We start from the raw sequence: 27,503 nt of genomic DNA, 5'->3' as shown, positions 1-27,503 counted from the left end.
TAACGATTTTGGTACAAAGAATAATATTCTCCAGTTTTTGACCCCCTACCTGTATTGCCACCACGGAAAGGACCTCCACAGAAATTCTGTTAAATTCATCAAAACAGCCCCAGGCACCAGTCTGAGAAAGGCCTTTGTAGATATTGCCACAAGACTACAATGAAAGTTAAAAAGATCAAATTATCAACTGAATTGTTTATTTTAATAAAAGGATAATTCCTATTACTCATTAACACTTTGGATATCATGAAAAGTGTTGGTCAAAAACTTATAATAATATTTCAAGTGTGTTGCATTTTTGATGGTATAGAATAAGTCACAGAGTCAAACAAAACCATTAATCAGATCCCCTTAAAATGTCACCAATACTGAATTATACTTGGTCTTGTAGCTTCTGAAATTCCTCCCAATAAACAAAAGATTATTTCTGTGTGCCTCAGACAAAATTCTTTCCATTCATTCTCATGTCACAGTCTGAGGGAAAAGTCTGTCTGCATTTCTAAACTAATGTTTAGCATCCATACTTTACCTCAAAGAAGCAGAAGGTGGAGACAATATGAAACCAGTGCAAGCAGAGAGCTTAAGTTGTGAGAATGTGCAGAACTAAGTTCAATCTTTAAGAACTTGAGTGAAATAAAGATAAAGAAGCAGGTAACAATAAACTTAAGTGCACATAAACAAAGAAGTTAGTGCTCTTCTAAGTTTCCTCATTTTTAGAATTTGAGAATTAGTCTAGATAAGGTATGAGATTCCTTCTAGCTCTAATAGTTTGTTTCTGTTTCTCCAGTTCTAAATGATATCCTGGATTTAGAGATGGAAAGGAATTTTTAGCCATCTAATCGAAGCCCTTCATTTCATAGTGAGGTAGCTTTAGTTCAGAGAAGGTGAATGAGGCTAAGGTGATGTAAATAGGAAGTGCCAAAAGGAGATTTAGAACCCAAGTCCTTGGACATACCTAGGACATACATAAACTAGGACATACATAACATAGAAAAAACCTTACCTGCCATCTTAGGATGAATACTGTATAGTGGTTACAAGGCAGAAAAATGGTAAGGGCTAGGCAGTGAGGGTTAAGAGACTTGCCCAAGGTCATACAACTAGGAAGTGTCTGAATCCACATTTGAACCCAGGACCTCCTACCTCTAGGCCTGGCTCTCAGTATTCTGAGTCACTTAGCTGCCCCACTAATAGTTATTTTCATGAACAGGGTCAAGACTGAAAAAATCTATGAAAAGTATAAGGGATATTATTAATTTCTTTATTACGTGGTCAAATGAGTGATATAGAAATAGAATCATAGGAATGCAGAAAAGAGAATGATAGCTATAGGATAGAAAAGTCAACCAAAATGGAAAAAGTGAGTCACTAAGCTGTACTAAAACGTTTAAGTGGGATTTGGGTTAGCTGATAAAATAGAGAAGGATATTGTGTAAGGGAGAAGAAAAAGAATAAAAACTAACATGTTTTTAGAGGAAAGTGAAGAGATAAGCATGGTTAGAGCATAGGATGTGTGCTGTGGGGTATTTAGAACTACATGGAGGGGGCAGCTGGGTAGATCAGTGGATTGAGAGCCAGGTCTGGAGATGGGAAGTCCTAGGTTCAAATCTGGCCTCAGACACTTCCCAGCTGTATGACCCTGGGCAAATCACTTAACCCCCATTGCCTAGCCCTTACCACTCTTCTGCCTTGGAGCCAATACATAGTATTGACTCCAAGATGGAAGGTAAAGGTTATAAAATAAAAAAAAATTAAGTGGAGAGGTAGAATGAATTATATAATACCTTGAATGAGAAGTGGGGGAATTGGACATACCTCTTTAGACAAAGAGACTCATTGGTCTTTGAGGATATTATCATATGATGAATTCAACATTATATTAAAATAAGTCTGATGTGGAATACCACATATAGAATAATATAAGAGAATAAATCAGAGTGGTAGTGGTGAAGGTTGGAGGGAGGCAAATAGTAACAAAATTGTTATAGTTACTCTTCCCCATTTTAATGCTATTGCTTTAGTTTGGGATCTGAACTCACCCTCCTAAATGGTTTTGCTATGTCCAATTTTTTCCTCCTGTAATACAACCTAGACCAACTGAAGAAAAAAATGCTGACTCAAGCCTCTTCCTCAGGATTAATTTTAATCATGCCACTGCCCTTTCTAAAAACTGTCAATGACTTCCCCAATGACTATAAACAAGAGTAAAGGCTTGGAAAGAACAAAGGTTTTGTGAAGAGTAGGGAGCCCAACTGGGTCAGAGCATATTTGACCCTATTCTCCAACAGATCTTTTGACCACTTCTCTACTTCCGTACTTCCTTGCCTTTACTCTCTCTAGATCATGCTCTCAGCCTCATGTTCAAGATCTGTCAAAATCCTACATGGTTCAGACCATATTTTATCAAATTTCATAGCCTTTCCTAACCATATCTCAATGAGAATTTCTCCTGCTAAATAATATGCTCTGGTTTGCATTATCATATTATTTGTGTACATGTCATATTTCCTATTAGGCCATAAACATTTTGGAGGCAGAGACCTAGGAAATTGATAAAAATCTTCACACATGGCATTTCGTAAATATTGTTGAACAAATGAATACATAAATTTATTTTGACGTCTACCTGCCTCTAGACTATTGCAATGAAGAAAAAAATCCTTTTTACTATATTAATAAAAGTCACCAGATTGGGATGAAATTTTAAAAAATATTTATTAATATTTTTTTAGAAAAGCTAACATGGTTACATAATTCATGTTCTTACTTTCCCCTTCACCCCTCAAGCTCCCCCCTCCCCATGGCTGATGCCTATTTCCACTGGCTTTAACATGTGTCATTGATCAAGATCTATTTCCAAATTGTTGATAGTTGCATTGGTGTGGTAGTTTCGAGTCTACATCCCCAATCATATCTGCCTCAGTCCATGTGTTGGGGTGACATTTAAAGGAATAAGATAGATATTTTTATTCTAAATTCACATTTCAAATTATTTTCTATGAGAGACAATACCAAGAATACCAAAGACTCCAAACCAAAGGTCATTGTATAATGCAACCCTCTCCACTGTCTAAAAGGACATTCCTTTAAAGATAAAATTACTGGGAACAACTAGGAGGCTCAGTGGATTGAGAGCTAGGACTAGAGACAGAAGGTTCTGGGGTCAAATGTAGCCTCAGACACTTCCTAGCTATGTGACCCTGGGCAAGTCTCTTAAACTCCATTACTTGTATTAGCTCATACTACTTTTTTGCCTTGGAACCACTAGACAATATTGATTCTAAAATGGTAGGAAGGGGTTTTTAAAAAAATAAAGATGATGCTACTTTTAACCTTCAGTATGACAAAACTGTCATGAATCTTTTCTCTGGATTTAATTTTAAATAAAATAATATATATAAATGAAATATTTTATGATGTTTATGCTAGATTACATTTAAAAGAAATATTAATCTCTTAAAATTCTCCATTTCCTCCTTTCACTAAGTTTTTATAATTGCATAAATGGAATTCCTAGAGACAGTTGAACTATGTGACCTCCCTCTTTGGCTTTTTCACTTGCATGACCCAGACTCTAGATTTTCTTTCTTGTCCAATGTGATCATAATCCCCTATATGTTGGGGTTAGAGATCACTCATTTTACAAGTCCAAACAATTTTATGCTTTATGGGAGAGCCAGCAATGTGTCTATAAAACAATGAATTTTTAATTATATATTCACATTGGTCTTAAGGATAATTAAAATTTAGTTTTTTATATTCCAGATTATAGAATCTTAGAAAGTGAGAGATTGTATAAATGATGCAAACTGAATGTGAATGAGGTCAAATAACTGGTTTAGAGTTAGTGGTAGAGACAGGACTAAAAATAAATGTTCTTATTCCCAGTCCAATATTCTTTTTGACCATATTATGTAACTTTATTATATTAGAGAAGATTAAATAACAGGTTTTTTTTAAAATCTAATACTTTTGACCTTAGGGGAGGCAGAGCTAAGATGGAAGCGGAGTAGAAAGAACCTTAGGACTTTCCTTCCAACTGATCGATACAAAGCATCTCAAAAGAACAAAAATCAAAATCAGACAAGTAAAGGGTCTCTCCTACAGGTCACAGGTGTAAAGATAGACAGTGTGTGTGGGTTTCCATGTTAAAAGGGGCCAAAACCACTCTTATCAAGCATGAGCTAGCTGTTCACCCCTTCCCCACAATACCTACCAGGCCATAGTCAGAGTGAGGGCCTGGCAATCTCTAAATTCTTGGGGCTGGCTGAGGGTACCACAGACTTACCCCTGAGGGCAGTGAAAGGCCCTGGCAGTGAGACCTGGGACCCAAGACTGAAGAGCACAGAGTCTGGGCTTATAAGCAAGGCTGGCCACGGCAGCTGGGACTGGAAAAATATCCTGAGGGCAAACTTATTTAAAGTAGAAGAACTGCCAGGACAATAGTATCAATGCAAAGACCTGTGAGACAGAAGCTAAGAAAGCAATGTCTACCAACATACAGAAAACACAATCTACAAGTATCAAAAGAAATAAGCAATCACAGAAAAAGTTCTTGACCCTGTATAATGTCTATGGAACAAAAGAGCAAATTGTAGTAGCAACAGCAGAGTAGCAACAAACAAGCAAATACATCTAAACATCCCTCCGCCACCAAAAGAAAATTGGTCACAAGCTCTTGAGAAACTCAAAAAGGAGTTCAACAATCAAGTAAGAAACATAGAAGAAAAATGGTAAGAAAAGTGGGAAAAAGAAATGAAAGTTATTAAAAAACAAAATAGTTTAAAAGGCAAAATCGGCCATATGGAAAAAGAAGCATAGAAATCAAATGAAAAAATAAGCAAATTGGAGATCAGAATTGACCTGCTGAAAGCCATGAAAAGCAGGATAGACCACAAAAAGAAAAATCAGATTCTGGGAAGATGGCAGCTTAAATGGAGCAAAACTTCAGATCTCCATACCCTTCCACACTGAGATAAAAAACAAAGTGCTTCGAGGGGAAAGAAAACCAAATCTAACAACAGGACAGAGCTGGGGGATTCTACTGCTAGACCGCTCAAGAGGCATGCCAATAAAAAGGCCTGAATTCCTGAACTGTTGGGTTTGAGGGTAAGGAAGAAGGGGAACCCCAGGATTCCTCCCCCATGTGCTGTGCTGAGTCTCCAGCAGCTCCTCAAATCTCTGGGCAGGCAAATGCACTAATCTGGAGAGAGAGCCTTGGTGGCACCAGGCTCAGGGCATTGAACACAGACACAGGGAGGTGGCTAGAGGAGAAATGCAGAGAGGCAATCTAGATGCGGTGAAAATGCTCCATCTCTGGCTCAAGGTTTTAGCCTCAGGGCACATCAAGCTCTACAGAACTGCCCTGGCTTAATCCCATCAATAAAACAGAAAAGAAGTCTTCAGAGGGCAGGGAAACTCCAATGCTCCTCCTCCATAGACTGCAAAAAAAGTAGCTACAAATTTCTGTTGCCAGCTGGGGAAGATCTTATATCAAAGCTCATTAAAACCATCTGCTTAACCTAATCAACCAACATAGAAGAGAAGGCAAATGAGGGAAAGAAGGAAAAAATATGAGTAAACAACAGAAAAAGAAAAAACAATTACAATTGACAGCTTTTTTCCAGGAAGTGAACAAAAAGCAAATGAAATAGAAGAAGATCAAGGAACTCCAAGAAAAACTAAAGAAACTGCAGCAAATTAGATACAGAATTTGGAAGATCTCAAAGTTCAATTAACTCAAGAACTTAAAATTCAATTAATTCAAGAACTCAAAAAACAATCAAGAGAGGCTGAAGACAATTGGAAAAAGGAAATACATGAACTAAACCAAGAAAATAGTGTCTTGAAATTCAAAACTGACCAGCTTGAAAATGAAGCAAAGAAGGTAAAAGATGACCTACAAAGAAAATCAGACCAGAAGGAGAAGGACGACCAAAAAGTCAGATATGAAATTCAGTCTTTAAAAATTAGAATTCAACAACTAGAAGCAAATGACTTCACAAGGCAGCAAGAATCTATAAAACAAAATCAAAAGAATGAAAAATTTGAGGAAAATATAAAACACCTTATTGGCAGAACCTCAGATCTAGAAAGAAGATCATGGAGAGACAATTTAAGAATTATTGGTCTCTCGGTACATCATGACAAAAGCAAAAGCTTTGACATTATCCTACAGGAAATTATCCAAGAAAATTGATCCAACATTCTCAAACAAGAGGGAAAAGTGGAAATTGAAAGAATCCACAGATGATCTCCTATATTTAATTCACAACTGACAACTCCAAGAAATATTATAGCCAAATTAAAAAACTAACAAACCAAGGAAAAAATATTACAAGCTGCTAAGAAGAAGTCATTCAGACACCAGGGAACCACAGTTAGGATAACACAGGATCTGGCTGCATTGACATTGAAGGACCAGAAAGCATGGAGTATAATATTCCGGAAAGCAAGGGAACTGGGTCTACAACTAGGAATCAATTATCCAGCAAAACTGACTATATTCTTGCAGGGGAAAGTATGGTCATTTAATAAAATTGAAGACGTCCAAGCATTCATAAAGGGGAAAAAAGACTTAAACAGAGAATTTGCTGCCCAAAAACAGAACTCAAGAGAATCATCAAAAGGTAATTCAGAGAGGGGGAAAAAAAACAACAAAAAAACCCATAACCTTTTCTTTAAGGGACGCAATAAGTTCAAATGATTTGTATACCTACAAGAAAAAATGATATTGGTAACTCTTAAAAATTTTTATTATCATCAGGGTAGCTAGAAGAAGTATACTTAGAGGGAACAGTGACAAACTGTATAGGATGAAATGTCAATACATACATACACACATATATATATATATATATGTGTGTGTGTGTGTGTGTGTGTGTGTGTGTGTGTGTGTCTGTGTCTGTGTTTGTGTGCATGTGTAAATATATATAAAACTAGAGGTAAAAAAGAGGATAATATTAAGAGAAATGGGAAAAGAGACAAAATGGAGTAAATTTATATTCTATAAAGAAGCATGTGGGGGGAACAAGGGAGAAGACACTGGAATGGTAAAGAGGTTGGAGAGAGGAAATATTTAATTCTTAAGTGCATTGAAATTAACTTAAAGAGAGAAGAACAATCAGATCCCCATTGGGGCACAGAATTGATTCATGCCCTATAGAGAAGTAGAAGGATAACAAACAGACTGGTGGGGAGGGAAGCAATACTAGAGAGGGAGAGAGTGGAGTAGCTTAAAAAGACCCTAAAGAATAATAACAGGGGATTAAGAAGGGAGGGAGGAGAAAGGGAAGTACAACAAGGGAGGGGACTAGAGGGACAGATTAAAAACAAAATACTGGCATAGAAGGAAATAGTGAAAGAAGAAAGGGCAGGAAAAATTGGGGAATATACAATTGATAATTATAACGCTGAATGTGAATGGGATGAACTCACCCATAAAATGGAAGCAAATAGCAGAGTGGATTAGAAATCAAAATCCTACCATATGTTGTCTACAAGAAACACACATGAGGCATGTAGACATACATGGAGTAAACATAAAAGGCTGGAACAAAATCTATTGGGATTCAACTGAGAAAAAGAAAGCAGGAGTTGAAATCATGATATCTGACAAAGCCAAAGTAAAAATAGATCTGGTTAAGATAAAAGGCAGTATAGACAATGAAGAAATAGAAGTACTCAACATGTATGCACCAAATGGTATAGCATCCAATTTCTAAAGGAGAAACTGGCAGAGCTTAATGAGGAAATAGATAGTAAAACTCTACTAGTGGGAGATCTGAACCTTCCCCTATCAGATTTATGTAACTCAAACCCAAAAATATATAAGAAATATATGTGGAGAAAAATAAATAGGGACAAAACAGAATAAACCTTTTCAGCAGCATATGGTACATTCACAAAGATTGACCATAAACTAGGGCATAGAAACATGACAAACAAATTGAAAAGAGTAGAAAAATAAATGCAAACTTTTCAGATATAATGCAATAAAAATAATAATTAGTAAGGGTACATGGATAGGCAAATAAAAAACTAATTGGAAACTAAATAATATGATTCTCCAAAATCAGTTAAAGAATAAATCATAGAAATAATTAACAATTTCACAGAAGAGAATGACAATGATAAGACATCCTACCAAAATCTGTCAAAGCAGTACTAAGGGAGAAATGTACATTTTTGAGTGCATATATTTTATGCACATATACAAATTAAAGAAAGCAAAGATCAATGAATTGGGCATGCATATCAAAAACCTAGAAAGCAAACAAATTAAAAATCCCCAGATGAAAACTAAATTAGAGATCATAAAAATGAAAGGAGAAATTAATAAAATCCAAAGTAAAAGAGCTATTGGATTAATGATTAAGAACAGAAGCTGGTACTTTGAAAAAACAAATAAAATTGACAAAGTACTAGTCAATCTAATAAAAAAAAGAAGAAAACCAAATTAACAGTATCAAAGATGAAAAGGGAAACCTCACCTCTAATGAAGAGGAAATTAAGGCAATCATTAAAATATTTTGCCCAATTATATGGCAATAAATGTAGTAATCTAAATGATATGGATGAATATGTACAAAAATATAAATTGCCTAGAATAAATAAAATACTTGAACAATTCTATCTCAGAAAAAGAAATTGAACAAACCATCGAAGAACTCCCTAAGAAAAAATCCCCAGGACCAGATGGATTCACAAGTGAATTCTATCAAACATTCAAAGAACAACTAATCTCAATACTATATGAATTATTTGACAAAATAAGCAAGGACTTCTACCAAATTCCTTTTATGACACAAATATGGTACTGATTTGAAAGCCAGGTAGATCACAAACAGAGAAAGAAAACTATAGACCAATCTCCTTAATGAACATAGATGCAAAAATCTTAAATAGAATACTAGCGAAAAGACTCCAGCAAGTGATCACGAGGGTTATTCATTATGATCAGGTGGGATTTATACCAGGAATGCAAGGATGGTTCAATATTAGGAAAACCATGCACATAATTGACCATATCAACAAGCATACCAACAAAAACCACAGCATTGTCTCAATACATGCTGAAAAAGCCTTTGACAAAATACAACATCCATTCCTATTGAAAACACTAGAAAGTTTAGGAATAGAAGGGCCTTTCCTAAAAATAATAAACAGTATATATCTTAAACCATCAACAAGCATCATCTGCAATGGAGACAAATTAGAATCCTTCCCAATAAGATCAGGAGTGAAACAAGGATGCCCATTATCACCTCTATTATTTAACATTGTACTAGAAACACTAGCAGTAGCAATTAGAGAAGAAAAAGAAATTAAAGTTATTAAAATAGGCAGTGAGGAGGCTAAGCTATCACTCTTTGCAGATGATATGATGGTCTACTTAAAAAATCCTAGAGAATCAACTAAAAAGCTAGTGGAAATAATCAACAACTTTAGCAAAGTTGCAGGATACAAAATATACCCACGTAAATAATCAGCATTTCTATATGTTTCCCACACATCTCAGCAGCAAGAGTTAAAAAGAGAAATACCACTTAAAATCATCCCTAGACAATGTAAAATACTTAGGATTTACCAAAACAAACAGAGGAATTATACAAACACAGCTACAAAACACTTTGCAAACAATTAAAACTAGATCTAAAAAATTGGAAAAACATTGATTGCTTATGGGTAGGATGACCTAACATAATAAAAATGATCATTGTACCCAAATTAGTTTACTTATTTAATGCCATACTTATTAAACTACCAAGAAACTTTTTTACTGAATTAGAAAAAGCTATAACAAAGTTCATTTAGAAGAACAAAAGATTAAGAATATCAAGGGAACTAGCAAAAAAAAGAAAACATGAAGGATGCCTAGCAGTACCAGATCTTAAACTGTACTATAAATCAATGGTCATCAAAACAATATGGTACTGGCTAAGAGACAGAAGGGAGGAACAATGGAATAGACTTGGGGTAAGTGACATCTGCAAGACAGTCTATAAACCCAAAGAGCACAACTTTTGGGACAAAAATCTACTATTTGACAAAAACTGCTGGGAAAATTGGAAAACAATATGGGAGAGATTATGTTTAGATCAACATCTCACTCCTGTTATAAAGAAATATAGAGGGTACTACTGTACTCCTAGGGTATATATATAGATATTGTTGAGGGAAGCTGTGTCTTTGTATTCCCCTAGGTTGCTGGTGACTGGGGAGCACCAACTCAGTCACCTTTGCTTGATGGTACAATTCTCTTTCCAAATAACAGTGCCCAGGTAAGACCCTAAGTGGTCAGGTGGATGGATAACCCTTCAGGTCCAACCTGGGGTAGGATCATTTATTAGTATTGGGCTCTGATTAACCTTGGATCACGTTCATCTGACTGGATTTGTTCCTTCTCCAAGGTTCATGATATAATGACCACTCAGGAAGGTACTTATTAAATATTTGTCTTTGATCTTAATTAGCTAAAGGATTATCAGGATATGGATTGGGGATTGGAGACTCTGTCAAACTATTATCTATAGGCTATAATCCCTCAGGACTGGAGGCATATTGATTTATAAGCTAGAGCTCTTGTTCTTCACAACACCTCTGATTCAACTTGGCCACTGCCAAATGATAGAGACTGCCCTGCTGGATGTAGATGTATCTATGATTTCTCTTTCAGCTTCCCATTGTCAGTTCATGATGTGTTAGCCTGCACATCCTTCAGGAAGTAACCACCCTTAAAAAATACCCTCTTCTTCTTATACCCCCCTCCTCCCGGGCCCAGAGACCTAAATAGCTATGATGGTTCAGATGCCTAAAGATCTAGGGAGATTCAGAGAGAACCAATGACCAACAGTCAGAGACCCACAGATCAATGGTCAAGGACCAAGACCCAAAGATCAAATGTCAAAAGCCTTCTTCCAGATGGCTATTGGGGTATTTATACTCCCAGGCCAACCAACTTTTGCCCATCTCATGGCCTCTGGGAACATTCCAATATCTCCAACTGTCTCCCCTATCAATAAAGGTGAGACCAACATTCCCAGGGTTTGAACATAACACACCCTACACTAACATAAATTCAGAATGTGAATGACTTGAATATAAAGAAGGAAACTATAAATAAATTAGGTGAATATATACAAGTCAGGTCTATGGGAAATTAAAGAATTTAAGACCAAGCAAGAGATAGCAAATATTATAAAATGTAAAATGAAGAAAAAATTTCAAAATATACAATAAATAATTTTGATTACATTAAATTTAAAAGGTTTTATACAAACAAAACCAATGCAACCAAAATTAGAAGGGAAGCAACAAATTGGGAAAAAATCTTTATAACTAAAAACTCTGACAAAGGTCTAATTACTGAAATTTATAAGAGGCTAAATCAGTTGTACAAAAAAATCAAGCCATTCCGAAACTGATAAATGGGCAAGGGACATGAATAGGCAATTTTCAGATAAAGAAATCAAAACTATCAATAAGCCCATAAGAAAGTACTCTAAATCTTTAATAATTAGAGAAATGCAAATTAAAACAACTCTGAGGTACCACCTCATACCTAGCAGATTGGCTAATATGACAGCAGGGGAGAGTAATGAATGTTGGAGGGGATATGGCAAAATTAAGACATTAATGCATTGCTGGTGGAGTTGTGAATTGATCTAACCATTTTAGACAGCTATTTGAAACTATGCCCAAAGGGCATAGTTAAAAGACTGCCTGCCCTTTAATCCAGCAATATCATTGCTGAGTTTATAACCCATAGAGATCATAAGGAAAAAGACTTGTACAAAAATATTTATACCTGCACTCTTCATGGTGGCAAAAACCTGGAAAACCAGGGGATGCCCTTCAATGGCTTAACAAACTGTGGTATCTGTTGGTGATGGAATATTATTGTGCTCAAAGGAATTCCATGCGAAATGGAATGACCTCCAGGAATTGATGCAGAGTAAATTAAAAAATGTTTTGTATAAAACCAATGTAATCAAAATTAGAAGGGAAATACAGATTGGGAAAAATTTTTTATAACAAATCTCTGACAAAGGCCCATTTTCTCAAATTTATAACTAGCTAAGTCAATTGTACAAAAAATCAAGCCATTTCCCAACTGATAAATGGGAAGGGACATGAATAGGCAGTTTTCAGATAAAGAAATCCAAATTATCAACAAGCACATGAAAAATTATTCTAAATCTCTCATAATTAGAGAAATGCAAATCAAAACAACTCTGAGGTACTACCTCACACCTAGCAGATTGGCCAATATGACAGCAAAGTAATAGATGTTGGAGGGGATGTGGCAAAATTGGGACATTAATGCATTGCTGGTGGAGTTGTGAGTTGATCCAACCATTCTGGAAGGCAATTTGGAACTATGCCTGCCCTTTGATACAGCCATACTACTGTTGGGTTTGTACACCAAAGAGATAATAAGGAAAAAAAAATCTTGTACAAAAATATTCATAGCCATGCTCTTTGTTGTGGCAAAAAACTGGAAAATCAGGAGGTGTTCATTGATTGGGGAATGGCTGAACAAATTGTAGTATCTGTTGGTGATGGAATACTATTGTGCTGAAAGGAACAATTAACTGGATTAATTCAATGTGGACTGGAAATACCTCCTGGAATTGATGCAGAACAAAAGGAACAGAACCAGGAGAACATGGTACACTGTTATAAGGAAGAGATGGTTATAGCAAGAGAGGATGGTCTGCAGGGGACAGATACACAGGGAAATATTCTGGAATGTTGAAGCAAGGGTTAGACCAGAACTGAGGGTACTGGCTCTGTCTCTCTCTGGAGGTACCTGGGGAGAATGGCTGCTTGTCCTTAAGTTGCTGATCCTTTCCTATCCTGCCTGCTGTCTTGTTGTTATCCAGCTGCTGAATTTCCCTTGGAGATGAATCTTATGAATCCTAAACCATCTGTCTGCAATAGTTGTAATACAAGGTCTGGGTCCTTTTTAGATCTAGGACCTTCCCTGGGCCCTGCCAAGCATGCCACAGATGATTACCTCTAATACTAAGCGGGGTGGGGTTAGCTAGAGCAGGGACTGGGATTTTTAGATGCGAGAAGAGAGGGAGTAGAGTAGTTCAACAACTCTTTGAAGACTCTGTTAGGAAATATTTAGATCTTGGGGACTTTAGGTAGTGGAAAATAGAATCAGGGTTATCCTATTTCCCTTTTAATCTTTCCCTATTTAATTAAATTACCTTCTCAGTTACTGAGTGGTCTATGTGTTGATCTCAGACTAGGCTCTGGCATGGTCAGAGTTAACTGTTGGCCTTCAACCCACAGTGTAACATCTTGTTACCGGCCCAATTTAATCCATCTTATCCCATCCCTAAAACCACCCTACTAGAACACCAAGGCTGATATACTAGAAACATAAAAGAAAAATATATGACTGATCACATGGTTTGATGGGGAAATGATTGGGTATGATGACTTTAAATGATCACTCTATTGAAAATATTAATAATAGAGAAATTGGTTTTGAACCAATACAAACAGTGGAATTGCTCATCAGTTCCAGAAGAGGGGAGGGAAAGAACATGAATCATGTAAGCATGGAAAAATCTTTTAAATTAATTAATTAAATAAAGATGAAAAAACAAAACAAAACAAAACAAAAAACCCTGATACTTTTGAAGACCTGTAAAAACTTTCTGAGAAGTAGATACCTTTCTACCCTATAACCAAGCATTATACCTATATTTAAGGGCAAGGGGGAAAACATCTAATTATCTATTGGTGCTTTAATCAGTTTTCCTATCTAGCAGGAAAATAAGGTTGTGTACCTTGTAGTCCATTTGCTCAGAACAGTTAAATACATATACCATGATACCCAATGCTCGACCCAGGTCTTTGGTAGTCTCAGTTTTGCCAGTGCCTGCAGGTCCTGCTGGAGCCCCACTCATGGTCAAGTGCAAAGACTGGGTGAGGGTGATGTAACATCTGCCAAGAAACAAGTAAGTTCAGAGTCAGAATGCATATGAAATGTAGGAAACAGACCAAGGATGGGAAATCAGAAGAGCTCCGCTGACACTGCTATATCCCAGGCACATTGGGTTAATACCATCATCAAAATAGGGAATTTCACTTATCCTGGTAGCTTTCTCTATTAACTAATACACCTCTTTGAGAAGAGTAATTGCATTTGCTTGTTCTCTTCTGATTGGTTTTAAATGACTGGTAATAGAAAAGAATTAGCATCAGATCTGATTTGCATCTTTCAAAGGTAGATTTTTATTTACACTTGACCCAAGATAAAAATGGCCTTGCCAGATCAATGGTGGAATATTCACATGATACAAATGAAGCTGGTTGAGTTTATTGCTTTGAAAAACTAGCAATTGAAGCAAAAATAACAACACACTTAAAAAAGAAATAATATTCTGTTCAGACACCAGATGAAACCCAATTATACATAAATTTCATTTTGTATATGTTACAATCATAACTTTCAGTGTTAAGTGGACTTTGGAAGACATCTTGCTTAACACTGCATCAAGTAAGGAATCTCTTGAGATTATCACAGCAGATACAAAAATTGACCACATGCTAGAGCATAAAAACTTCACAACCAAATGCAGAAAAGCAAAAATGATAAGTGTAACTTTTAAAGATAATAATGCAATATAAATTACAATCAATAAGGGCTCATGAGAAGACAAATTAAAAATTAATTGGAAACTAATCTAATTTTTAAAAATGGTTGGGTCAAAAAACAAATCGTAGAAACAAACACTGATTTCATTGAAGAGAATGACAACGGGAAAAATTTATGGGATATACCCAAAGCATTACTAATTAGAAGATTTATATCCCTGAATGCTTATATGAATAAAATAGAGAAAAAGCAGATCAGTGAATGGGCATACAACTAAAAAAACTAGAAAAAGAACAAATTAAAAATCCCCAATTAAAGATTTAATTGGAAATCCTAAAAATCAAATGAGAATTATTGAACTAATAAATAAGACTAGGACTTGGTTCTAGGCAAAAAGAAATAAAATGGATAAAGCATTGGTTTATTTTATTAAAAAAAGGAAAGGAGACTCAAATTACCAATACCAAAAATGAAAAGGATGGTTTCACCTCCAATGAAGAGGAAACTAAAATAATCTTTAGGAGCTATTTTGCCAAATTATACAACAATAAATCTGATGATCTAGGTGAAATGGATGGATATTTAAAAAATAAAAAATGTAGTATGAACAAAAGAGGAAATAGAATACTTAAATAATCTCATCTCAGAAAAAGTAATTAAACAAGCTATCGATTAACTCCCTAAGCAAAAATCCCCAGGGCCAGATGCATTCACAAGTGGATTCTATCAGACTTAAAGAATAATTAATCCCAATTCTATACAAACTATTTGGCAAAATAAGCAAAGGAGTCCCAGAAAATTCTTTTTATGACAGTAATATGGTGTTGATATTGGCCAGGAAGACCAAGAACAGAGAAAGAAAATTAAAGACCAATTTCCTTAATGAATATTGATGTTATTTTAATCTTAAAGAAAATATCAACAAGGAGACAACAACAATATATTATGAAGATTATTCACTATTACCAGTTGGGATTTACACCAGGGATGAAGGGCTGGTTTAATATTAGGAAAACTATCAGCATAATTGACTGTATTAATAACCAAACAAAGGGAAATCACATGATTATCTCAACAGATGCAGAAAAAGCCTTTGACAAAATGCAATACCTATTCCTATTAAAAAACACTAAAAAGTATAGGAAGAAAAGGCACTTTCCTTAAAATAATAAGTAGTATTTGTTTAAAACTACCAGCAAATATCATCTGCAATGGGGATAATAAATTAGAAGCCTTCCCAATTAGATCAGAAGTGAAGCAAGGATGCCATTATCACCACTTATTTAATATAGTACTAGAAATGCTAGCTTTAGCCATTAGAGAAGAAAAAGAAACTAAACTATCACTCTTTGTGGGATGATATAATAGTATTAGAGAATCACAGAAAATCAAGTAAAAACTAGTTAAAATAATAATTTTAGCAAAGTTTCAGGATACAAAATAATCAGGATATATAAATCACCAGCATTTCTAAGTATTTCCAACAAAGCTCAAAAGAGTTAGAAAGAGAAGTTCCATTTAAAGTCATATTAGACAATATAAAATACTTGGGAATCTTTTTGCCAAGACAAATGTAGGAATTATATGAACAAAATTACAAAACACTTTTCACACAAATAAAGTTAGATCTAAACAATTGGAAAACTATTAATTTCTCATGTGTAGGTTGAGCTAATATAAAAAATTTACAATCCTATCTAAATTAATTTACTTATTTAGCACCATAACAATCAAATTGCAAAAAATATTAATTGCTCATAGCAGGGTAATCCAAGCTAATATAATAAAAATGACAATTCTACCTAAATTAATTCATTTATTCAGCACCATACCAATCAAACTACCAAATAATTATTTAATAGAACTTGAAAAAATATTAACAAAATTCATCCAGAAGAACAAAAATCAAGATTATTATGGGAACTATTGAAAAAAAATGCAAAGGATGGTGATTTAGCAGTTCCATATCTTAAACTGTATCTTAAAGCATTAATCTTCAAAACAATCTGCTGCTCGTTAAGAAATAGAAGCGTCAATCAATGCAATATATTAGGGGTGAATGACTACAGCAATATATAAACTCAAAGATCTCAGCTTTTGGGATAAGAACTCACTGTTTGACAAAACTGCTGGGAAAATTGGAAAAGAGTGTGGCAAAAATTAGGTTTAGATCAAATGTCCCACACCCAAAATAAGGTGAAAATGGGCACATGATTTAACATAAAGAGAGTGATATTATTAGTGGAACATAGAACAGTTTCCCTATCAGATCTGTGAAGAAAGGAAGAATTTATGACCAAGCAAGAGGAAAATAACAAACTGGAAAAAATTTTATAACAAATTGCTCTGACAAAGGCCTCATTTCTTAAATATATAAAGAACTAAGTCAATTTTATAAGAATCCAAGTAATTCCCCAACTGATAAATGGTCAAAGGATATGAACAGACTTCAGATAATGAAATTGAAACTATCAATAATCATATGAAAAAATGTTCTAAATCACTCTTGATTAGAGAAATGCAAATTAAAACAATTCTGAGGTTGGCTGCTTTTTTGTGGTGTCAAAGAATTGGAAACAAAGGGATGTTGCTTAATTGGGGAATGGCTGAATAAATTGTGATATATGATGATATTGTGGGGAAATGTTGAACAGGATGATTTCAAAAAGAGCTGGAAAGTTCTACATGAATGGTTGCAGAGTGAATTAAGCAGAACCAGGAAAACATTGTGCACAGTAAAAGCAATATTGTGGAATGATTTCAAATATGATAGATTTTGCTATTAATACCAATATAAGGAACCAGGACCATCTGAGGGATTTATGAAAAAGAATGCTAACCACCTTCAGAAAAAGAACTTTTGGAGTCAAAATGCAAATGAAAACATGATTTATCACTATTTATATGGGTATATATTTTAGGGATTTGGTGTTATAAGATTATTCATTTTCAAAAATTAATAATATAAAATATATTTTGCATGACAATACATATATAACCCAGAAAAAAATTAACCTCACTGTAGGGGGTAGAAAAAGATTGTCATTGCACATCCAGTGATAAGCTCACTACCCGACAATGTACGCATTTTATTGAAAATATTAATTATGAGAAAATTTTTATGTAAAATCTTTTATTCATGGGGGCATTTAGGTGGCTAAATGCATAGAGAGCCAGACCCAGACACCAGAAGTTCTGGGTTCAAATCTGACCTCCAATACTTCCTACTGGTGTGACCCTGGGCAATTCACTTTACCTCCACTGCCTATCCCTTACCACTTTTCTGTTTATATCCTGTGGATTCTAAGATGGAAGGTAAGGTTTAAAAAAATAAAAACAACCCAAACCATTCCATAGCTGACTCACCCTGTTTGGCAAAAAGTGATGCTTCACAGCTAAAGGAGAGTGACATTGTTTCAAGGCTTCAGGGTTGCTGGAATAGACTGGCAATATTACTACTCCCCAGAGCCAGTCATTTAGTCTACTCATCATGCTCTGTAATATATAAGCCAAGGTCAGAATCAGTAAAATATCTGAAAGAGCAAGAGAGTAGGAAAAGTACTGACTTCCATGAATCACAATTTGTTTGGATCCTGTGTTTCCATATAAATTAGTTCTTGGTTTTGATGTGGTTGTCACTGAGATTCCATACATGGAGCTCAAAATCAAGTATAAAGTGAAAAGTATCTCTTGTCTTACATTTTGGATAGCACTAACTATTAGATAACACATTGTCTAAGATAGGTAACAATCCTAATTAACTAAGTTAAGTGTGCACTACAGGAATAAGAGTAATGTTAATGCAAATCCTGTCTTATAGGTCATGTGAATCTGAAGCTAAGAGATTCCCTAGAAATAAAGACAATTTGTGATATGCAAAGATATGCAAAGAGATGGACCTTTATCACAGCTTAGAATCCACTATCCTTGTTTATAAACTTTGTTTCACTGTACCAATACTTTTTGCCATAATTATACTCTAATGACTGCCAATGGGAACAATTGCAAGATAAAGGGCTATGAGACAACACAAGAAGAGCAGCTAAGGGGCTTAAATGATTGAGAGCCAGGTTGAGAGCTGGGAGGTCCTGGGTTCTAATTTAGCTCTTAGGCACTTCCTAGGTATGTTACCATAGTATTGATTCCAAGATGGCAAGTAAGGATTAAAAAAAAAAAAGAATGATATGAGCCAAAAAGTGAAGGTGGCATTCTTGGAAACTCAAACTAAATTCTCTAGAGCATACCTTACTTTTGAAAAAGCGGAATAAGTTGAAGCTATGCAATGGAGTTCTTTCTGCAACACACTATGAATGATACAAGAAAGTCTCTAATGCTAGCTGGCCCATTTCACTCTGTGACTGTGATAATACTATTTAAGTACTACTTGATAACTTTGGACATTTTGGTCAAGAAAGTCCATCTGATATAGTAAGAAACATATTGTCCTAGCCCCCATAGTAGCAGATATTTATAAGAAAAGTAAGACTTGTGCCCCCAATATGTTCAAAGGAAAGAACTTCCAATTCATACTATCTAATGGGAAAGTATAAGCACTTGTAAACCTTTGTAGTTTTTGTATATATGGACTCCTTCTGGGAGAAGACATTAAGTATGTAAGCTTCATTGAAGGGATTATTGACAATTTCTTCTGGTATGCAAAAGTCTACCCAACCAGATAGTTTCTACATTGTGTTAGGGTATAGTGAGAGAAATATTTTCTGTAAATGACTTTCCTGCCAGAATCTACTATGACCAAAGTTGAGAATGTGAGAGAAAACTGAATTCTGAAGGAAACTAGAGGTAAGAAGGGAGTATGTCCAGGCATATGAGATTGTCAAAAACATTAAATAGGGCATTATGCTTGTGAGACACAGAAAGGATAGTCTAACACGACTGAAGTGTGTATGAATAGCTGGCAAGGTACTTAAGAATCAGGTTTTGAAGTTCTTGAAGTACCAAACAGAAGAGTTTGTACTTGATTTTAGTGACAACAGGGAATCAATGAATTTTATTGAGCTGTTACATTGCCAGACTTGTGCCTTTGGAAAATCTCTTTGGTAGCTGTGTGAAAGATGTATTAGAGAGGAGAGAGAGTAGAGATAGAGAGACCATTTTTTCTTCTCGTGCCAATTGAGGTCACAGAATCACAGAATTTTTAGGTTGTAGTAGCCATCTATTCAAATTTATACATGAAAAGGAATCTCCATTGAAATATACCTGACAAATGGTTATCCAGCCTCTGCTTGAAGATATTTAATGATGGAAATTTTTCTTGCCTGTTCTACTTTAAGCCATCTCTAACATTAGGAAGATTTTTATGACAGTCTCAAATTTGACTGCTTGCAACTTCTATCTTTTACTCCTATTTCTGCCTTCTTGGGCCAAAAGAACAAGCCTACTCCTTCCACATGGCAGCATTTAAATTACTTGAACACAGTCATTACATCTCCTTCTCTATCTTGTCATTCCCAGACTACATATTCCCAGTTCCTACAATATACCTGGACAGACATGGAATCAAGAATTACAGAGAAAATGACTTATTAGTCCTATATTCTTCCTCAATCAAGACAGGCTTATAAATTTTGTTTGTGAGAGAATAGAATCTAACACTCACCTGTCTGTCAGAGGGGTAATCACCAAGCGAGGTGTGTTACCCAGGTACTCATAGGAGTACAGGAATTCAGCATCACAAATATTGGCAAAGCAGTGCTTCTTCTCATCATCCCACCGATGACGCATCTGGGACAGCCAGAGAAAAGCCTGGGTGTTCTCTACCTGTAGAAAGTAACAGAGTAAAAAATGAAGGCTTGTGATTGTCATCAGACAATAGCTAGCACTTTGGGCACACAGCTCAAGGGACTGGGATTTATGTAATCATGAACTCACAGAACATTAGAGTTGGAAATAACTTTTGTTGGACTGAATCCATCCCCCTCATTTGACAGATGAGGAAAATGAGTCTCAGAGATGTGAAGAGTCTTGTCCAATAACACAAAGTAACCTAGTTTCAGATTTTCTCTCTCTCTCTCTTTCTCTCTCTCCCTCCCTCCCTCTCTCTCTCTCTCTCTCTCTCTCTCTCTCTCTCTCTCTCTCTCTTCTTTCTCTCTGTCTTTCTCTGTCTCTCTCCTTCTTTCTGTGTCTCTGTCTCTCACTCTGTTTCTCTCTTATACACACACACACACACACACACACACACACACACACACACACACTCACCTTTTGACCTAGCTAACAACTAGTTGTTTTCCGTATAGAAAAACATGCCATTGGCAGGGGAAAACGTGGGGCTTATAGTATAGTACCTTTAATATGCCATTCAGTAAAGAAATTTTCAAAAAGTGACTGTACTCCATATTACTATTCTCTCCCCATTCCGCACTCATTTGTTCTGCACAGATTTAAGGTACTCAGTAATATTCTAGGTTTATATCTCTCAAGAACCCTAAACTCTATGTGGACAAAGTAAGTATGGCTCCCATATGCTCAGGTGCCCTTAGTAATTGAAGCCAACCTTCTGAGAGACTATCTTGGCCACTACATCTCGAGCATGCACATCAATAGTACAGATGGTCATGATTTTTTGACGGTCACCCTTGGAGAGCTGGCCAATTAGCATGGTGATCAGGGTGTTAAGTTGGGTAACTTGTTTCTTATAATATTCCTTCATGGCACTTTCATACCCTTCTTCTAGCCTGGCAAAGGCAATTCCCACCTCAGTAGTCCACCAGATCTGGGTGCATGTCAAGGCCACCTGTAGGGTAAAGAATCATTTCTATGAGATCTAGGTTGTTATAAATGCTTTGCTTGCCTATTTCATTTGAGTCTACACCATTATATTAAGCACTTGGTGAATTGGAGTGCTTAAAATGAAGAAGCAGAAAAAAAATATTGGTTCCTGGAAAATTATAGCTTATATGAAATGACATAGAATTGCTCTGTTTCACTGATCCTAGTAACCTCAGGATAACCCTTTAGTTGTTCTCTTAAAATATTATATGATTAAATTTTACTGGGTTTGTTCGTTAAATCATTTCATTAAATCAGATTTTTTTTCTGTTTGTGAATAGCAATACATTATATTTAACTTAATGCAAATATTGTGCTCCTTCAAAGGTGCATGTAAATTCTACTTTTGAAAATTAAATTTTATTTTGAAGGCAGTTAAGATTAAGATCACTTTTTCATGCAAAATACTTTTTATTGCAAATAATCACTACACAATTTATCTATTTTTTCAATTAGGATTTTTGTACATTGAATTTTGTAGATTTTGTTAAAGCAGGGTCTTCTGATTCAAGAACCAAAGCCAGAAAGCAAAGCTATTTTGGGGGTATGGAAAATTAGGGCAGCTAGCTATGAAAAGATTAAAAAATGTAATTAGAAGGGGGAAAAGTGAGATAGTTCTCCTTTCTGGGGACTAAATATACCTGAGGTTCATCTACAAATAATCAGGCCATAATTTCCTCCTGTCCATTATCTGTTCCTCATCACCAAAGCAAAGCAGAGATAGTAGGACTATTAGGTTTGTCTTTTCAACTCATGCTCCCTAGACAGCATGTTGCCCTTATGAGCCCTATTTTTCCTTTCAAGATTGACCTTAATATTTTTTAAACTTGATTTTACATGGAGGGGACATAAAATGTGATTTGTCTCATCCTTACATCCATGCCTAGAGATGATGGTCCCATGAACATAAAATAGAATTTTTCCAGAGGGAAGTGCAACATATTTGAATATGAATGTGAATATGTTCCATCTACTTTCCCTTTTATTTACAGAATGTTTCTATCTTGCTACATTTAGGGAATAGTAACAAAGACAGCTCTTGGCCTTCAAAAATGACTGCTCATCAGAACCAGGAGAACATTGTACATGGAGACTGATACACTGTGGCACAATCGATTGCAAAAGATTTCTCTACTAGCAGCAATGCAATGATCCAGGACAATTCTGAAAGACTTATAAGAAAGAAGACTAACCACATCCAGAGAAAGAACTGTGGGAGTAGAAACACAGAAGAAAAACATTTCCTTGATCACATGGTTCGATGGGATATGATTGAGGATATAGACTCTAAATGATCACTCTAATGCAAATATTAATAATATGGAAACAGGTCTTGATAAATGATACATGTAAAACCCAGTTAAATTGCTCATTGGCCATGAGAGGGGATAGGGAGGAGGGGGAGGGAAAGAATACAAGTCATGTAACCATGACAAAATATTATAAATTCATTAATTAAATAAATACATTTTTAAAAAATGACAGCTCAAGTTAGGCTGTGATGTAGATATTTTGTGTCTAGGTCCTTTCCCCTTCTAAAACATTATATTGCTTATTTTGAAAATTTCTAAGTTATTAGTCTGACAGATCCTTCAAAGCTTTAAGGCTTAAGATAGAGGAAATTCACTTTTGAAGTCACAAAGAGAGTATCAGTTGGAGAAAATTTCCAGGCACAAAAGAGTCCTCATAAGGGAAATACCTGAGCAGGGTAGTCAAAGAGCCACTGTTCCCTAGGTTTCTCTTCATAGGCAGTGATACCTTCTGTCATTTCATGTCTTACGGTGGCCCTCATGTGATTGAGCACATTATTCAACCAGATTTCAACCTAAAAGAATTCAAGATCAGAGACTGCTTATACATTGAAGCAGTTATGATTATCAAAATATAACAGATGAGGATAAATGGGGATGAATGGTTTGTTAAAAGATAAATCTATTAGGACATTTACAGAGAACACAATGCTTTAGCATTTAATCATCACTTTACTATCTCTTTTTGAGGATATAATTTCAGTTTAAGGAAGTACAAGGGGATGCAGTTCAGTTTTCACTTATCTTTGTGATATGAACCCAAATTAGGAAATTCAGGGATTAGGTATATTGAAGCAAATCACAGCATTAAAGATTTAAGAGTGAGACATTAATCTAGTCTAATGCTTTTATTTTATAGATGAAAGAAATTAGACCCAAAGTAATTACATGATTTATAGTTATGGTCAAAAGTGGTTAAGATTACACATAAATAAGTTGTGTTCTCTATCACACCTCTCAGTAACTTATAGCTGTATTAAGCAATTTAGTATGTAGGATAATAAAAAACTATTAAAGGGAAATAAAGGGTACTCATAATTATTTGAATTTGAAATAATTATTAGAATGGAGGAACAAATGGTAAAATGTTAAGAATGAATGAAAAAACATTTATTAAGTAACTACTATGTGTTGGCCACCATGCTAAATATTGGGTTTGCAAAGACAGTTTCTGCTGTCAAAAAACCTATGCTCAAATGGGAAAAGATAACACAGGTAGGTGTGTGGTAGCCAAGGATGATTTGGAAATTTACAAGGGAGTTACAATGTGTGTTTGTACTGACTCAGAATGCTGCCCTTAATCATAAGAATTTGATATCTTCAACTTTAGTTAGTTCTCTGTTAAGTAAATGCTAGTTTTTGTACCATAAACAAATGTTTTATTTATTTCTTTGGTTGCATTTTTAATTCTGTGGTTTTCAAAACTGGGAAGGAAAGAAAGAGAGAGAGAGAGAGAGACAGAGAGAGAAAGAGATAGAGAAAGAGAGAAAGAAAGAGAAAGGAAGGAAGGGAAGAAGGAAGGAAGGAAGGAAAAAAGGAAGGAAGAAAGAAACAAAGAAAGATTGGATATTACTCCAATGAAAGATGTAAAACATTTATCACTTAAAAAATCACACTTCAAAGATTTAGATATTGCAGCAGCTATTGTTTGTTGATGGACAAGTGTTTCAAGAAAATCACCTACAGTGAGGTAAGTTGCACCAAAGACTTAAAAAAAAAGTGTGGTTCGAAACAAAAGAAAATAAAGTGCATAGAACTGATACACTATTACTAATATAGCATTATTAAATCCAAGAAAATGAGCAAAAGACTTTGCTCATATTGTTAGAGATTGTTATTGATTGATTCCTCTACAAAGTAGCATAGATTTCTAAAAGTTGGATGAACAATGACAGGACCAGTAAAAATGCAACTAATCCTTGTTAGGAAGAAAAATGATTGTCATGGGAAACCACATTAAAAAACTGGAGTACTTAAGATTGGAGAAAGGTAATTTTTACTGAGAAAACTAAAGCTTTCATTCAAAGTTATGCCAAAACTAGTGTCAAAACTATTACAAGCTCTAGGTGAACTAGACCTATTATAAGAAATCTATTCCAAAAATATGTTGGAGAATTGATACTCTCAATGGACACATAAATTTTGTCCTCTTTGAGGGAATGATAAATTTTGATAAATATAGTCATATAATGAGCAGAATTATTTTGGAATTACAGATATTCCCAACTAAATATATAATAAATAATGTAACAGCACCTAGCACCATACTATATTTCTTTAGTAGTTAAAAAATTCATCCAAGAGATGGAGATAAACATTTGTATGGAAACTATCATGATTTAAATTCATGATAAAAATTGTGGTTTACAATCAAGTCTACATATTGAAAATCTCAATAAGATATCTGGTTTCATGATGAAGAATAAAAGAATCATGTAAAAACATTGTGAACTCAATGCTAAATCATGTAAAATAAGTGTCAACAAAAAGAAAACATCTTTCATATTAAATGGTTTTCGAAGATGGAAAATGTTGAAAGATTTGTGTTATAAATCAAAATTATGTTTTTTAAATTTTATATATATATACATATATATATATTTCACCAATTATAAATATGTATAATTCATGAATTACTTCCCTTGATGTTTTTTACCTCTGCTCTTCCAGATTGAATTTTGTTATATTTTTTCTAGTTCTATAAAATAATTGTTTGGTAGTTTGATTGGTATGGTGCTGAATAAATTAATTAATTAAGGTAGAATTGACATTTTTATTGTATTAGTTTGGCTTACACATGAGCAATTCGTATTTTTCCAATTATTTAGGTCTGACATTATTTGTATGAAAAGAATTTTATAACAGTATTCATGTAATTCCTGTGTTTGCCTTGGCAAATAGATTCCTGAGGTATTTTATATTGTTTAGAGTGATTTTAAATGGAATCTCTCTTTCTAACTCTTACTGCTAGACTTGATTGTTAATATATAGAAATGCTGATGATTTATGAGGACTTATTTTGTATCCTGCAACTTTGCTAAAGTTATTAATCATTTCAATTAGTTTTTTAGTTAATTCTCTAAGTATACCATTTATATTATCTGCAAAGAGTGATAGTTTAGTTTCCTCACTGCCTAATTCCTTAAATTTCTTTTTCTTTCCCTATATTTAAAGCTAGCATTTCTGATACAATATTATGGTGATAATGGGCATCCTTGCTTTATTGGGAAGATTCTAACTTATTTCCACTGCAGATGATACTTGATGACAGTTTTAGGTAGACGCTATTATCGTTTTAAGGAATAACGCATTTATTTCTATGCTTCCTAGTGTATTTTCTTTTCCTTTTTTAATTTTTAAACATTTATTAATATTCATTTTTAACATGGTTACATGATTCATGCTCATACTTTCCACTTCACCCCCCGGACTCCCCCCACCCATGGCTGATGCACATTTCCACTGGTTTTAACATGTGTCACTGATCAAGACCTATTTCCAAATTGTTGTTAGTTGCATTGGTGTGGTAGTTTCAAGTCTACATTCCGCAATCATGTCCACCTCAACCCATGTGTTAAAGCAATTGTTTTTCTTACATGTTTCCTCTCCTACAGTCCTTCCTCTGAATGTGGGTAGCATTCTTTTCCATAAATGACTCAGAACTGCCCTGAGTCATTGCATTGCTGCTAGTACAGAAGTCCATTACATTCGATTTTACCACAGTATATCAGTCTCTGTGTACAGTGTTATTCTGGCTCTGTTCCTTTCACTCTGCATCAGTTCCTGGAGGTCTTTCCAGTTCACATGGAATTCCTCAAGTTTATTATTCCTTTTAGCACAATAGTATTCCATCACCAGCATATACCACAATTTGTTCAGCCATTCCCCAATTGAAGGGCATACCCTCCTTTTCCAGTTTTTTGCCACCATAAAAAGCGCAGCTGTAAATATTTTCATACAAGTCTGTTTATTTATGATCTCTTTGGGGTACAAACCCAACAATGGTATGGCTGGATCAAAAGAAAGGCATTTTTTTATAGCCCTTTGATAATAGTTCCAAATTGCCAGCCAGAATGGTTGGATCAGTTCACAACTCCACCAGCAATGCATTAATGTCCCAATTTTACCACATCCCCTCCAGCATTCATTGCTCTCCCCTTGTTTCATTTTAGCCAATCTGCTAGGTGTTGTAAGAATGAAATTTGGGAGATGCCAACTTTAAGTATATATATATATGTATGTATTTTCTATGGACATGTGGAAATTATCAAACTACATTTCCCATGGTCCAACTGGTTTCCGTTTCCTGTTCTTTGCTTGTGGGGATGCCTACGTCACCACGCAGAGGGCAGTTTAAATCTTCTCGGTTAGGAGGGAGTGGCCCTCTTGGCCAGAAGACTCAGGAAGAGACGAGAGGTAACAATAATGGCTGGGGCGGCAGTTCTGAATTCTTACAAGCGTTTGGTCTAATGACTTTATCAGCATGGCTTTAATTAAAATACTAGTTTTTATAATTATCTCAGCCTTTATTATTTTTAATCTTAATAGTGTGAGGTGATACCTCAGAGTTGTTTTGATTTGCATTTCTCTAATTATTACAGATTTAGAACACTTTCTCATGTGCTTATTGACACTTATGATTTCTTTACCTGAAAATTGGCTATTCATGTCTCTTGCCCATTTATCAATTGGGGAATGGCTTGATTTTTTATACAATTGATTTAACTCCTTGTATATTTGAGTAATTAGACCCCTGTCAGAGTTTTTTGTTATAAAGATTTTTT

At 34.9% G+C, this 27,503-nt stretch overlaps 1 protein-coding gene across 1 annotated transcript in view; it reads right to left on the bottom strand.

The window, feature by feature from the left end:
- DNAH9 (dynein axonemal heavy chain 9) overlaps positions 1-27,503 on the bottom strand; it is an 858,849-nt gene that overhangs the window by 556,858 nt on the left and 274,488 nt on the right. Inside the window, exons 23-27 of the mRNA XM_044675179.1 lie at positions 23,109-23,234; positions 21,135-21,374; positions 20,238-20,398; positions 13,809-13,965; positions 50-154 (exon numbers count right to left, since the gene is read on the bottom strand). Coding sequence (XP_044531114.1) covers positions 50-154; positions 13,809-13,965; positions 20,238-20,398; positions 21,135-21,374; positions 23,109-23,234 — 789 coding nt within the window. The remainder of the gene's footprint in view (positions 1-49; positions 155-13,808; positions 13,966-20,237; positions 20,399-21,134; positions 21,375-23,108; positions 23,235-27,503) is intronic.

The sequence above is a fragment of the Gracilinanus agilis genome, chromosome 4, assembly GCF_016433145.1.
Source record: "Gracilinanus agilis isolate LMUSP501 chromosome 4, AgileGrace, whole genome shotgun sequence".
Classification (NCBI taxonomy): domain Eukaryota; kingdom Metazoa; phylum Chordata; class Mammalia; order Didelphimorphia; family Didelphidae; genus Gracilinanus; species Gracilinanus agilis.
The sequence above is the reverse complement of the archived record's forward strand: the minus strand, read 5'-3'. Positions and strand labels throughout refer to the sequence as shown.